Source organism: Bubalus bubalis, chromosome 1 (genome assembly GCF_019923935.1).
Source record: "Bubalus bubalis isolate 160015118507 breed Murrah chromosome 1, NDDB_SH_1, whole genome shotgun sequence".
NCBI classification, from domain to species: domain Eukaryota; kingdom Metazoa; phylum Chordata; class Mammalia; order Artiodactyla; family Bovidae; genus Bubalus; species Bubalus bubalis.
This window is the reverse complement of record NC_059157.1, coordinates 177,212,470-177,227,749: the sequence shown is the minus strand read 5'-3', so window position 1 is coordinate 177,227,749 and position 15,280 is coordinate 177,212,470. Positions and strand designations below refer to the sequence as shown.

The following is a 15,280-nucleotide window of genomic DNA, read 5'->3' as shown; positions in this document are numbered from 1 at the left end:
CATTACTTTGCTAACAAAGGTCTGTATAATCAAAGTTATGGTTTTTCCAGTAGTAACGTATGGATATGAGAACTGGACCATAAAGAAGGCTGAGTGCCCAAGAATTGATGCCTTCAAATTGTGGTGCTGCAGAAGGCTCTTGAGAGTCCCTTGGACAGCAAGGAGAACTAACCAGTCAATCCTAAAGGAATCAGTCCTGAATATTCATTGGCAATACTGATGCTGAAGCTGAAACTCCAATACTTTGGCCACTTGATGTGAAGAGTCAAATCAATGGAAAAGACCCTGATGCTGGGAAAGATTGAGGGAAGGAGGAGAAAGGGGCAACAGAGGATGAAATGGTTGGATGGCATCACAGACTCAAGGGACTTGAGTTTGAGCAAACTCTAGGAGATAGTGAAGGACAGGAAAGCCTGGTGTGCTGCAGTTTGAAAGAGTTGAATGGGATTTAGTGACTAGACACAACAAGAGATTCAGTTGGTTTACCATAGGAGATTCCTAGGTTGTATGTCTCTTCTTTTTCCCTTCTTTAGTTGAATTTGCTTATGTTGGTTCTTTTATAATCTGAGTATTTGAAATCTTATACAATTAACTTTTCTTGCAGCCCCTCATTTACATATTCATAAAAGTGTTCAGTTTCATGATTTGTTTATAGACTTATTTCATTTTGATCATTTACTACTTACACACAATGTGAATATTATCACACCTTCTAAGAAGGGCAGACATTTACTTCTTCATGGTAAATCCCTCACTTCCTAAGTGTGACTGATTTAAGAAAGGGCATGTTCTTTACTTTCTACTCTGTTCTCACTTATCATTCTTGTCTTTCAAATCCTACTTTGTTAGTTTGTTTAAGAACTAATTTTCTAGTTCCAGAGGTTGGAGCTTAAAAGAAGGTTCTTTTCCCACTAAAACAGTAGGCTTTTACAAAAAGATATAGACTCAAAGAGTATTAATAAAATACAAGCAGACTTAAATGATGCTCATGGGTTGCAGTGGAGAAGAGAGAGAATGTAAAGAGGGATGTTAAAGGTTATGCTAGGCAGGGTTCAGCACAAGGATGAGTAGACTCATGCTCACAGCCTTTGGAGCATCAGAATATGATCCCCTTTTTCATCAGTTTGGAGGGAGAATGGCTTCTTTCAGTAGGTCTCAGAAGGTATGTTTAATAGCACAGATCCTATGCATATCATGATATCTCACAATATCCCAGAAAGATGGTTGTTGGGTCTTCCCTTTCAGGTGATCAGTTAGGTATGGTCTTTTCATTTTCATTCAGGGGCAAGACTGTCCAAGGGTACCAGGGTAATAAGGTTTCTCAGGACTTGGCTTCTCAGGTATAAGGTAGTAACCTATCAGTTTCTGATAAATATTTAGTTAAAAGCCAGTCTGACTCATGAGTGTCAAATATCACATCAATGCCTACATTTAAATCACTATCTTATAATCAAGTTGCACTAGCTAGCTTTATATCTAAGACTTTTTACTATTTTAGGGGTTAGTCTGCTAACTAAAGAAAAAAGTTCTTATTACCAAGTGCCATTTGCCTTAGGCACCATAAGGGTTATGTCTAAGGATTCCCACTAAAATGATAGGGATGCAATCTTAATATTTTCAACTTCAGGACAGAAGTGATCTTGGGCCTCATGTTGTGGGATGTAGCATAGGAAACGACCTCTTTTGGATACAAATACTGCTTTCAGGTTTGAATTGTGCCCACTGTTCAAGCAGATACCAACTATGTATCCTTTTAATCCATTTATGCCCAGCATTTCAAGTTGATACGTTTGTAGCTGGGGAGGCTAGTCTTCTGGTCCTGTTGTTTCACATTCCTTCTGCTCAGGGGAGTTGCTTTAGGCAGCTGAAATGGACATTTCTGCCTGGGAGGGGGACATCCCCATATAAAGTCAGGGGCCCTGGAGCCATGAAATTAGTTCAGATTCCTCATCTCTGTAAAGAAGGAGGAGAAGTTGAGTTGGCACATTGGTCAGAATAACTTAGAGCAGGTAGTAGAAAGTTGTGATCATTGAATTACATGGTGATCCCTCATGGGAGGGATATCAAAACACTAGATATGTGAAATCATTAAACTGACAAACTGATTTTGAAGTGAGTTGAAAGATCCTAACAACTATCATCTAAAACTCTTTATCTTAAAATAGACATAATTATTGCTGTATTTGGTGGCAGAGCTAGAGCTCAAAATCAACATTTTTGACTCCTAAATTTTGTATCTCTAGAAAAAAAATTTTGGTTTTTCTCTTTCTCCTCTTTTTTTCTTTATAGGTTACATATACTTAAAGCCCCAGTTCAGGCATCCTTTCCACCTGGAAATCTGCAAAGATCCTCCGTGTTTGGGTTTAGATGCCTTTTTTTTTTTTTTTTTTCAATTTTATTTTATTTTTAGACTTTACATAACTGTATTAGTTTTGCCAAATATCAAAATGAATCCGCCACAGGTATACATGTGTTCCCCATCCTGAACCCTCCTCCCTCCTCCCTCCCCATTCCATCCCTCTGGGTCGTCCCAGTGCACCAGCCCCAAGCATCCAGTATCGTGCATCGAACCTGGACTGGCAACTCATTTCATACATGATATTTTACATGTTTCAATGCCATTCTCCCAAATCTTCCCACCCTCTCCCTCTCCCACAGAGTCCATAAGACTGTTCTATAAATCAGTGTCTCTTTTGCTGTCTCGTACACAGGGTTATTGTTACCATCTTTCTAAATTCCATATATATGGAATATATATACTAACGCATATATATGGAATTTAGAAAGATGGTAACAATAACCCTGTGTAGATGCCTTTTGTATGTGCCCTTTCCTGTATTCAAGTAGTTACTTGCATTATTGACTTCTAAAAATATTAAATTTGATTTGCTTGCTGTCTCTTCCACTAGTTTTATTTATCTTTCTATTTATAGAGCCTGGAGTGGTGCTGGGGACATGGTGCCTTACTATTTAATGAAATGTTCACAGGTTGAATGACTTAAATGTGCACAAATGTAAGTACTAGTCAGGATTCCAGATTCTCTTCAAGAATTATACTCACAAAGCCTGAAATTAAATGAAAGTTAGAGAGAATGAATAAGATCTTGAGCCTTCCCTGGTGGCCCAGTTGTTAAGGCTCCATGCTCCCAATGCAGGGGGCATAGGTTCAATCCCTGGTAAGGGAAGATCTCACATGTTGAATGGTGCAGCAAAAAAAAAAAAAACAAACAAAAAAAAACAACACCGAAAATCTTTATGTATCCCTTTAGTATAAGACTGACTTCTGCATCAGTGGGATACAATATAATATTAAAGGTGTTGAGATATACCTGGAAGATATCAGGTATAGACTAATCCAGTGACAGAAATGAAAAAGATGACACAGTTCAAATAATACTTTAAAATATGCAGTTGGACTAGGATTAAATACACTAATCTGTGCCTAACAGGATGTTGAATAAAATTTTCTTCTTCGTTCATATATATGTATGTATACATATATATATATCTCTCAAAGTGATTCAGTTATATACATGTGCATATATATGTATATACATATATCTAATAAAATTATTTTGCTGTACACCAGAAACTAACACATTGTAAATCAACTATACTTATTTGAAAACAAAACAAAAAACTTTCCTCTTACCTCAGAATTAGAATCCAGGATCTCACAACAAGGGACAAAATGTCTGACTTCAAAAGCCAATCAATTTGGTCCAAATATAAGAGGCCTTTAAACTATCATTAAGACCATTCCTCCTTCCCATTCCTTAAAATCCTGGGAAAGGAAATAGGGTGTTCCAGTTATCTATTGCAGGTAACAAGTCACTCCAAAGCTTTAGTAGCTTAAAATGACAACACTCATTTTACTATCTGTCATGGTTTCTAAGATCAGGAATTTGGAAATAGCTTGGAAGGGCAATTCTGACTCAGGGTCTCGTATATACTTAAAGTCAGATGAGTGGCTGGACTTGGAACAGCAGGGGGCTGGAGCACCTGGGGGCTGACCAGGAATTTCTCTCTGTTCAGTCTCAGGACCTCTCCATGTGGTTTCTTTACATGGCTCGTTTGAGCTTATTCACAGCATGGTGGCTTCTGAGCAGTCAGACTACTGACCTGCTAGCTCAGAGCTCCAAGCACAAGTGCTGCAGCTAGGAAGGCATAGTTATATGTATGACTTAATCTCAGAAGTCATAACAGGTCACTTCTGCCATACGCTACTGGTGAAATAGTCACAAAAGTGGGGCTACTTTTAAAGGGAAGGAGCATAGACCCTACTTCTCTATTTAATAATGTCAAACTCACATTCAAAAAAAACTAGACATGTTGTATGGGAGATACTAGATTGGTGGCTCTCTTTGGAAAACACAATCTGTCAAAGGGGTCATATCTGTTATGGGTCCTTGGTCCAAGAACAGTGTTGTCCTTTTTCCTAATGGGGAGGGGAGAGGGATATTCCCCTTTAAAATCTACTTGCTGCTGCTGCTAAGTCGCCTCAGTCGTGTCCGACTCTGTGTGACCCTATAGACGGCAGCCCATCAGGCTCCACTGTCCCTGGGATTCTCCAGGCAAGAACACTGGAGTGGGTTGCCATTTCCTTCTCAATGCATGAAAGTGAAAAGTGAAAGTGAAGTCGCTCAGTCGTGTCCAACTCTTAGCCACCCCACGGACTGCAGCCTACCAGGCTCCTCCGTCCATGGGATTTTCCAGGCAAGAGTACTGGAGTGGGGTGTCATTGCCTTCTCCAGAGGGTGAAGGTTACCAAATCATTATTTACAACGATTGGCTGTGCTTTCTTCCTCCAACTGAAAGTCTGCTTAGACAGCACATTTTAATTTGCTCTTTACTTGCTCGAGCAAAGAGAAGTAAGATTGGAGAGAAGGGGGCAGTCGTGAGTAGCTGATATAATACTCAGTGGAGTGGTTAAGGGTATACGACTTTCCTGGGGTCAAGTGAATACTGTTGGTGCCTCACTAAGAGAACTTCCCAACAGGCAAGAGAACCCAAACAGCAAAAACCTGTGGCCCATAGCAGCCTACATCAAGGCTTTGTGCACTGGGGAGACTAAATAATTGATGCAAGATAGCCTGCATTTGGATGTCTACAACCTAGAGACTATCAGTGGCCTTTTAGAGTTAGTACAGAAACAAAGACAACAATCAAAGACAGAATTTCACCGTGTATTAGAGTCAGGGTTCAACCTGAGACACAGAACCAGTAGGATATTTATTGTAAGGAATTGGCTAATTGTCAGGGCTGGATAATGAAGTCTGTGGTCTGTAGGGCAGGCCATCAGAAAGAAAAGATCAGGAGCATGTTGGAAACCATGAGAACAGGCCAAAGCTTCTTGTCCACAGGTAGTATGGAAGGAAGGAAGGTCATGAGAAGGCTGGAACCCTAATGGCATGAACTATTTGGAATTTTTGAGCTCATGGAAAGCCTAATCTCTTTTTGAAAGAGCTTACTTGTTTAGGTCAGAGGTTAACCCACTCCAGTATTCTTGCCTGGGAAATCCTATGGACAGAGGAGCCTGATGGGCTACAGTCCATGGGGTTGCAAAGAGTCAGACACAACTGAGTGACTTTCACTTCACTTCACCCAGGATAGTCTTTCTTTTATTAACTTAAAGTCAGCTGATTAGGAACTTCTGTCACATCTGCAAAAACCTTCATAGCAGCACATAGATTAGTGTTACATTAAATAACTTGGGAATGTAGTTCAGCCTAGCCAAGTTTATACATCCAAAAGCCATCACACAGCAGCAACCAATGTCTGAGATATGTGTCCTTTCCCTTCCTCCCTGTGCCAATACACCAGAGAAGCTGGAGCCTAGCTCCTTTCAGGAGTAAAACAGCGGAATGTGTCCTTCCCCTATCCACGCTCCTGGGACTAGAAATCTGGCTGCAGTGGGAAGGGAAAAGCTTTGATGGATATAAACTACAATTTTAACAATTTTCAGCAAATAGGAAGTTATGAGATGTCATTAGGATACTTGCTGAAAAAAAAAAAGATACTTGCTGACTTGCAAGGAAAGGCAATTTAACAGCAAATTTGGGTACAATGACTGCAGATAAAATTCCACTGAGTTGAGACAAGTAAATAACAAAGCGATGAGATTACAAAAATTAGAACTATTGCAGATGTTAAATAAGGAAGAAAAAAGAGTGACTAGAGTGGTCAGGGAAGGCTTGTTTCTAAAAGGCAGGATTTGGACTGGGCCTTCTTAAAAGATGAGCAGTTTATAAAGTGGGAACAGAGAGGAAACTAGTAGGAATAAAGACTTAAGAGAAACATGTAATGTGGGGTGTCAGGACAGGAAGAACACTGGAGTGAAGTCTCTGTGTTAAGGAGCTAAGTATTGATAGGGGCAAGGCTAGGCAGGATCTTGAGAGCTAGGCAGAGGAGTTGAGACTCGGTGAGGTTGTTGGTAGGAAATAGTGTATGTTCTTGAATGGGAAAAGCTTGAGGGAAGTTTTTTGTTTTGTTTGACTCTTTTAAAGGCATTAATGTGACAGTAGTATAATATAGTTGGATTTTAGAAGAGAAGGACTAGGATTCAAGGGGACTAGTTAGGATGCTGTTGCAATATGCTAGATGGGAATTCGCAAAAATCTGATCCAGATTCAAAAGGTAAAATAAATTGGAGGAGAAAGGAAAAGTCTGAGAAATATTTCAGAGACAAAAACAATAAAATAAATGACCAAATGGAGTGTGATGGCAGAAAGAATAATTGAGTGTTCCTTGGTTTCTAGCTTGGGGAATTACAAAGATAGTGGTATTTCAAACAAATGAGGAATTTAGGGACAGAAAATCTATTTGGGAGACCAAGACTGTTAATTCAGTTTGTGACTAAAGCTCAAGTAATGATTCAAAGTGGAAATATCCTGATAAAAGTTGAAAAAAAGAGAACATCCAGATTAGTTTAATAGCATTATGCATGAAGGACTGCAAGTTGAAGATCCAGGCCAGGATCTGAAGGGCCTGGAGGCACAGATGGTGTTTTTGAAAATGACTCTTCCAACTGAAGGTAGTGTCATTTAGAAGAGAAACGAATAAATAGGAACAGTTGGTTTACCCAGATGGTGTTAAAGAACAAAATGGGATTTGATTTCTGGACTGTGGTTTAAGATCCTGGAACTGATGAGTTTTTGGCAATGAACAAGGGAAATATGTCATGAAGACAAAAAATAAAAAGGTTTCCTTTTTAAATTTTTTTGTTTTGGGGGAAGAAATCATTGGGAAGGAAATAGCAAATTGTTGTTGGGGAGAGGGAAAAGAACTAAAGAGAACTGAACGAACAAATACTGGTCTCAAAGAAAGAATAAGATTGTAGAAGACATCCAGTGTTTCAAAAGGGTTAATTATAGGTGAAAGGAAGCTGAATTTATTAATATTCTTTGAGATTTTACTATATGCCAGCACCATGGCAAATCCTTCATACAACATGGACATCTTTCTACATCAGTAAAGATCGGCATTATTATTTTCAACGGATGCATAGTGTAGTATGGAGGGTCATTCTGGTGCGCTACAATGAAGTCTCCTATTCATACATTTTCCCAACCTTTTTATGTGCTCTCTTTTCTCAATACCAGATGAACTTAAAAAAAAATTTAAACAATTATCATGATTCAAATAATATATTAAAAAGTATACAAAATATTTTCTATTATTTCCTGTCCCACCTCAATGATTATTAGTTTCCTTTGTATGTTTCCATAATTCCTTAATGTTGTACCTTTTATATTATATAAACAAATATAAATATGTACTCTTATTTTTTCCTTTCTTAAAAAACACATAAGGTAAAAAGCATCTTGTGTTCATCTCTTTAGGGTAAATCTAGATGTGATATTGCTGAATTGAAGGGTAGTTTTAGTTAGAATCTTAAACCTATTGCCCAGTTGCTCATCAGAAAAGTTGTATATACCAACAGTGCATGAATGTCACAAAATCAAAAAGAAAATTTTATTTTCTAGTTTCAGTATTCCATATATCTGAAGATGTATGGGAATCCAGAATAAATGTTTAAAAAGTCACGATAATTCATAATACTAGTTTTGGTATCATACAGAAGTGATTATACAAAAAAATTTGGACTTAATAACTTATAGACAAATGACACAATCAGAAGGAGAGGTTTGATCTACCTTGTTATTTATTTTTTTGTGTTTATCTTATTGGGTTGATAGAGAGGTAGGAATGAAAAAAATGGAAAAAATCAGTTATTATTTAAAGAAATACAGTTTAATGAGACAAAGAATAATCATGATGAGAAACAGGCTGGCTTAGGATAAGAGTGAAAAAAGGGTAGACAATTTCATTGGAGATTGTATACTGATAAGGCATATTGTCAGATCATCTCTTCCTATTACTTTAGGGAAAAAAAAAAAAAACTCCTATTACAACCTCTGCTTTCTATTATTGAATTGATGCATGAGATTATAATGGAATTTAAAGCTATAATTCAACTGATGAACATGTACATTTGTCTTTTTTTCCTTCTTAAATAGAATTGATTGCCTGGAGAAATGGATACTTCTCCCTCCAAAAAATATCCAGTTAAAAAACGGGTGAAAATACATCCAAACACAGTAATGGTGAAATACACGTCTCATTATCCTCAGCCTGGGGATGGTGGATATGAAGAAATCAATGAAGACTATGGAAGTTTTATGGAAGAAAATTCAAAGAAAGGCCTGCTCAGTGAAATGAAAAGAAAAGGAAGAACCTTCTTTGGAACCATGGATACCTGCCCTCCAACAGAAGACCCAGTGACCAATGAGATTGGACAGTTCCAGAGCTTTGCAGAAAAAAATATTTTTCAATCCAGAAAAATGTGGATAGTGCTGTTTGGATCTGCTTTGGCTCATGGATGTGTAGCTCTTATCACTAGGCTTGTTTCCGATCGTTCCAAAGTTCCATCTCTAGAACTGATTTTTATCCGTTCTGTTTTGCAGGTCTTATCTGTGTTAGTTGTGTGTTACTACCAGGAAGCCCCCTTTGGACCAAGTGGATACAGACTGCGACTTTTCTTTTACGGTGTATGCAATGTCATCTCTATCACCTGTGCTTATACATCGTTTTCAATAGTTCCTCCTAGCAACGGGACCACTATGTGGAGAGCCACAACCACCGTCTTCAGTGCCATTTTGGCTTTTTTACTTGTAGATGAGAAAATGGCTTGTGTTGACATGGCTACAGTTGTTTGCAGCATCTTAGGTGTTTGTCTTGTCATGATCCCCAACATTGTTGATGAAGATAATTCTTTGTTAAATGCCTGGAAAGAAGCCTTTGGGTACACTATGACTGTGATGGCTGGACTGACCACTGCTCTTTCCATGATAGTATACAGATCCATTAAGGAGAAGATCAGCATGTGGACTGCACTGTTTACATTTGGTTGGACTGGGACAGTCTGGGGAATATCTACTATGTTTGTTCTTCAAGAACCCATCATCCCACTAGATGGAGAAACCTGGAGTTATCTAATTGCTATATGCATTTGTTCTACTGCAGCCTTCTTGGGAGTTTATTATGCCTTAGACAAATTCCATCCAGCTTTGGTCAGCACAGTACAACATCTGGAGATTGTGGTAGCAATGGTGTTGCAGCTTCTAGTGTTACATATATTTCCTAGTGTCTATGATGTCTTTGGAGGGGTAATCATTATGATTAGTGTTTTTGTCCTTGCTGGCTATAAACTTTACTGGAGGAATTTAAGAAGGCAGGATTATCAGGAAATACTCGACTCTCCCATTAAATGAATACTTGATTATTACCTTGTTAATGTTCAGTTACTAATAGGTACACTGCCATTTTAATGTTCACCTATAAATGGTTTTTTGTGTTGTATAACTGACAGAGTGCTATATATAATTAATATATGCAGATGTAGAAAAATTTAGTCTTCTAAATATTAAATTATGTGGAATATCATGAATCTGGTCTCTTTGCTGTTAACAATAAAAGGTAATTTTTATTATAAAATTATTATTTATTATAAATAATAAAAGGTGGTAGAGAATGTCAACTTTCAGCACTAAAGAACATAAGACTTGAAGAAATGACTCCTTTCCAGTGGAAATTCAGCAGTCCTAAATATTAAGAAGTTAGAAAAAATGTTCATGTCCAATGTTCTATAAGTGTTCAACAAAAATCCTTCAATATTCAGAACTCTATAAGATGAAATGCTGAATACCAAGCCCTGTTTTTGTCATCTGTTTGCATTAGGGAACTAGAGATGATTGGGCTGGGTAAAGTAGCTGGAGTTGAGGCAAGAAAGAGGAAACAAAGGAAAGGAGTTGGTTTTTCACTGGCAATGGTGGTCATCCTACCTTAGGAGAGGAAACTGTCTTCTCCTTGCTCTGGCCATATTAGGCAATGCATAGGAAATGGAGGTAGGGAGAATATGGATTCCTGCAAGCTCTACTTAGTCTATGCCATTTTGTGCCATATGGTGTGAGACTGAATGCTGCAGGAGGGTCTACTCATCCTTGGTTATGCCAGTCTCTTCTAAACCTGCCCTTGTTTATGATTTTGTAGCAAGTACATGTGTGAGGGGCAGCAAAGGTACTCCTTACTCCTGGAAAAGACACTAACAGTGATCATAGTACAGCAGAAAACTGAAAACTTCGTGTACTGGATTCTTTTCAAATGAGATGCTGCTGCTGCTAAGGCGCTTTAGTCGTGTCCGACTCTCTGTAACCCCATAGACGGCAGCCCACTAGGCTCCTGTGTCCCTGGGATTCTTCAGGCAAGAACACTGGAGTGGGTTGCCATTTCCTCCTCCAATGCATGAAAGTGAAAAGTGAAAGCAAAGTCGCTCAGTCTTACCTGACTCGTAGTGACCCCACGGTCTGCAGCCTACCAGGCTCCTCCGCCCATGGGATTTTCCAGGCAAGAGTACTGGAGTGAGATGACACTGCCTTCTCCTTTCAAAAGAGCTAAAAGTCTGTAAAACTGCATAAGGTAGCATTAATTTGGATCCAATCTGGGAAGTTTTTACTAATTTAGCACAAACAAATGTTGATATGTTACTGGTTATTAAGTTATTGTTATTGAGCTATCTTAACTTCAGATTGGAGAAGGCAATGGCACCCCACTCCAGTACTCTTGCCTGGAAAATCCCACGGACAGAGGAGCCTGGTAGGCTGCAGTCCATGGGATCGCTAAGAGTCAGACACGATGGAGCGACTTCACTTTCACTTTTCACTTTCATGCATTGGAGAAGGAAATGGCAACCCACTCCAGTGTTCTTGCCTAGAGAATCCCCGGGACGGGGGAGCCTGGTGGGCTCCGCCTATGGGGTCGCACAGAGTCGGACACGACTGAAGCGACTTAGTAGCAGCAGCAGCAGCAACTTCAGATACACTCATCTATAACTTTCCTATGTGATGCTATGGCTCAGACCCTGCAAACTACATTTTTCCTATGCCAGCTGGTATCTCGCTAGGTTAGAGGTGATAGCTGCTCTCTGTAGTTACCACATCTGGGCTACTTCAGTGTTCCCTTTTTGCTTTTCCAGTCCATCAACATCCAGTGGTAAGTTCTCTGTTGTAACATCTTTTGATTTCTGTTCTCTTGACTAACATGCCTTTGGACAATAACCCAAAGGAACCCACAGCCATTTGTAGGGTGTTTGTGTTTTTGGGAAAATGTTAACATTCAGATTTTCCAGGAATTACCGGCTCTCAATAGAAATTATGCAAATTGAAGCAAAGAAACAAAAAGATTTGAAAAAAATGAACAGATCTTGGAATGACCTGTACTAAGGAGTAAGAAATTTAGCATAAATGTAAGTGTAGTCAGAGAAAGAGAGAACAGGCAGAAAAAAATACTTGGAAGAAATGCTGGCCAAGAGTCTTCCAAATTCAATAAAAAGATACAATAACCAGCAATCCACACATCCAGGGAAATAAGTGAACCCCCCCAGCAGCATAAATACAAAGAAAACCACACCTAGAAACATAGTGTAACTGCTGATAAACTAAGATAAAGAAACAAATCTTAAAAGCAGCCTAACCTACAGAAAAACAATGATAAGAATTACAGCCAGCTTCTCATCAGAAACAGTGGAGGCCAGAAAGCAACAGAATGACAGTTTAAAGTGCTGTCAAGAAAACCCTTTGATGGCTTCTCATTGCCTATAGCATAAAAACAAAGGCCCTTAACTTGCATAACCCACTCTTGCTTACACTTTGTCATCTTTTGCTCTAGCAATATTCTACTTCCTTTTTTAAAAAACTAAAAAAAATATTTTTATGAAGGCCCCTCTACGGGAGAAGCCCTTCTCTTCTTTGCCTACTTATTTACCTTGACTAGCCTAATCACACACACACCTCCCCTCGCATTGTGGCTTAATGTCTCCCTGTAGACATCTATTGCTGTATTTACTATACAAATAATAAATATCAGTTTAAATGTCATTCTCTGACATTGGATGGAGCTCCTTTAAGACTGATTTTTAGATCTCTGGTATGTATGGTAGTGCTTAACACAGACTGAACCCAATAAACTTTTGTTTAATTAATTCCCATAAAAGAGTAATAATACTCAACCCAGAAAGTGAATTTAGCTACCAGGGTTCACTAATTTCAACACTTCATAGTCAAGACTGTGATTAGTGACTTCTTACTGATTTAGTAGGTAGGATTTTGTTTTTGTTTGTTTTGTCCTATGTAGTCCTTACAGTGATATTAAACCAGATCATTCTCTCTAATCATTTCTAACTACAAGTCCTCAATAGTTTCCTGGGAAAAGTCTTGCGACACGGAGGCTCATTTTTCCTTTCCTTGTCTTCCCAAATTCTTTCCTTGGGGATGAATGAAGTGAACTACCTATATGTTCTTATCCTTGATTGATTAGCTACCTGTATCTGAAACCCCATTTCTAGTCCATAGGTCATAAGTTTTGACCTAAATGTTGTTGCCTGATTCTGGCTAGTCCACTCAGAACTAATTAGCAGGGTTGATTCCCATTTTTGGTTTGAGTTCCGCTAAAAGAGAGGAAGAAGAAGTCAAGCACATGTTCCTATTTGGAAGTTGGGGAGACAGTGTGAAAGGTTTCTGGGACAACATCCACCCCTTACAAACATGGGCTCCATACCTCTAAGTACACTATAGAGCAATTCCATACATGACTTCCTGTCTATCTACCCCAATGCTTTCCTCTCATTGCTGTTTCCTTATTTTTATTCTTCAATTCCTTCTCTTTCTATTATATTTTTTTAGTTTTTCTTTCTTTCTTTCTTAAGAGTTCCTGGTAAGAATAGGGTGATGAGGGAACATTTAAAGAAAAGTTAAAAGGAAAACACGTATTTACAGGAAACTAAAATCCTTCTATGAAAAAGTTCTCTCCCTTACTTCTTCTATTACTTAAAGAGATGGCACACAGATGGATCAAAATTTCACAGTCTGTTCGGATCACTGACCCATTCAAAATACATAATCCCTTACAAAATAAAATCTAAAGTTAAACGACTTCAGCATATTTTTTTTCTGGGTTTATTTTCCCCATTTATGGAAGTGGTCTAAGCTACCTGATAGCAAGGACTATTTTACCTGTTATATTTGTATTCACATTTCCCTACTCCCATCACATGTTAAAAAACTAAAGTTGAACCGAGCCAGGTGTAGCTAAGTTTATGAGCCAGGTGTACCTAATAGTTTGTTGTGTGAAACTATTTCGGAGAAATAGTTTCAACCTCTTGACAATGGGTTTATACAGCTTCAAAAATGAATGAAATCTCTCAATCCATAAACTTTATAAGATGTATCAACAAATAAAACTATTGTGTTAGAGCTATAACAATAGTGTGGGCTGCTATAACAAAATGCCATAGACTGGGTGGCTTAAACAACAAAAATTAAACTTCTCACAGTTTTGGAGATTGAAAGTCCCACGTCCAGATGCCAGTATGGTTAGTTTCTGTTGAACGCTCTCTTCCCGGTTTGCACATGGCTGCCTTCTCACTGTGTCTTCCAGTTGTGAGGACAGACAGCAAGACAGTGTCTACGTCTCTGCAGTCACTTCTTATAAAGGACACTAATTCTATAGGATTAGGGCTCCACTCTTAGCACCTCAGTTAACCTAAATAATCCCTGAAAGGCCTTGTCTCCAAATACACATTGGGGGGTTAGAGCTTCAACACAGGAATTTTGAGAGGGGACACAATTCAGTCCATAGCAGCCATGATAAAATATTCAAAGGTATTTAGATCCTTAGAATAAATCCAAAATCCACTTACATTATTGACTTTAGATCCTAATTACAGGATATAGATGGAGTTGCTGCCCTGATTTGAGTTTACAATCCCGGTAGGGTAGGGAAATCTTCCCAGGTGGTAAAGAATCCCCTTGCCAGTGCAGGAGACGCTGGTTGGATCCCTAGGAAATGGCAAAAGGCTCCAGGATTTTTGCCTGGCAAATTCCATGGAGAGAGGAGCCTGGCGGGCTTCAGATCCATGGAGTCGCAAAAAGTCTGGCTCTTTCAGCAGCTGGATGGGGAAAACACCTGTGCACTTAGCAAGCTTCCCTGGGCGGGAAACCCCTAAGCAGAGCTACAGAGATGGCTGGGGAGGAAGAGGCAGGTGATGGGGTCTGAAGCTCCGGCGTGGGGAGAACCAACTTACTGATGGCAGGTGTCTGGGGCTGGGCCGCTAAGAAAGGACAGACCTGTCACCGAAAAGTTACTGTCCTCACAGCAAGGCTACCGCAGCCAAGAATGGAAGCTATCCACGCACCAGGGCGCTTCGAAGGCCCTCAGACTCAGCTTATTTTGATTTGCGGTTCAAGTTAAGGGCACGTCTTACATTTTTCTCCCAGGACTTTACGTTCAGGCCTTTTTGTTTGTTTTTCATTTTCGCTCCCCGTCCCTAAGAACTTTCTGCTGGTAAGACCTTCTTCAGGTGCAGAAACCAGAAGGAAGCTCCCAGAGCAGTTGGGGCTTAACTTGGAAAGCAGTCAATTTTGCTGTGGAATCTCCCGTGGCGCTGAGGAGGAAGGTCCCAGAGTAATCAGCCAGAGACACAGAAGCAACAATACCCAGAGCCAGGCAGGGCGCTTGTCTCTCTCACTCCTCCGCGGAGCAGCCTCAGCTCTACACCCAGCACAGCAATTGATTGACAGGCGGGCTCGCCCAATCCCAGAGCGGCGAAGACCGCCCTCGCGTCAGTGATAGGAGAGAAGGGGAAGACCGAACCTATCATATTGGGCAGGAAGGTGGGTTTCCTGCCAGCGCGGGTCCGCCCAGGGCCTCGCGACCAGTCGGCGCT

General features: G+C 39.6%; 1 protein-coding gene and 1 long non-coding RNA gene across 5 annotated transcripts in view; one reads left to right on the top strand and one right to left on the bottom strand.

The window, feature by feature from the left end:
* SLC35G2 (solute carrier family 35 member G2) overlaps positions 1 to 9,949 on the top strand; it is a 49,513-nt gene extending 39,564 nt beyond the window's left edge. For 2 of the 3 annotated variants that reach the window (XM_006070631.4, XM_006070632.4), the window contains exon 2: positions 8,520 to 9,949. In XM_006070631.4, the coding sequence (XP_006070693.2) occupies positions 8,538 to 9,773 (1,236 nt within the window). In that variant the 5' untranslated portion in view covers positions 8,520 to 8,537 and the 3' untranslated portion in view covers positions 9,774 to 9,949. Of the gene's footprint in view, positions 1 to 2,933; positions 3,015 to 8,519 lie in introns of all 3 variants that reach the window. The other variant, XM_006070629.4, reaches the window with a different exon arrangement.
* LOC102389399 lies at positions 636 to 15,234 on the bottom strand. Of its 2 annotated transcripts, none has more exons than XR_006552913.2 (3): positions 13,887 to 15,234; positions 3,653 to 3,784; positions 636 to 1,953 (listed from the first exon to the last, which is right to left on the bottom strand). It is a non-coding gene; the product is annotated as an uncharacterized LOC102389399 (long non-coding RNA). The 2 variants fall into 2 exon arrangements; XR_328647.4 differs by having other exon boundaries at positions 14,255 to 15,234.
* Between the last annotated feature and the right edge of the window lie 46 nt (positions 15,235 to 15,280).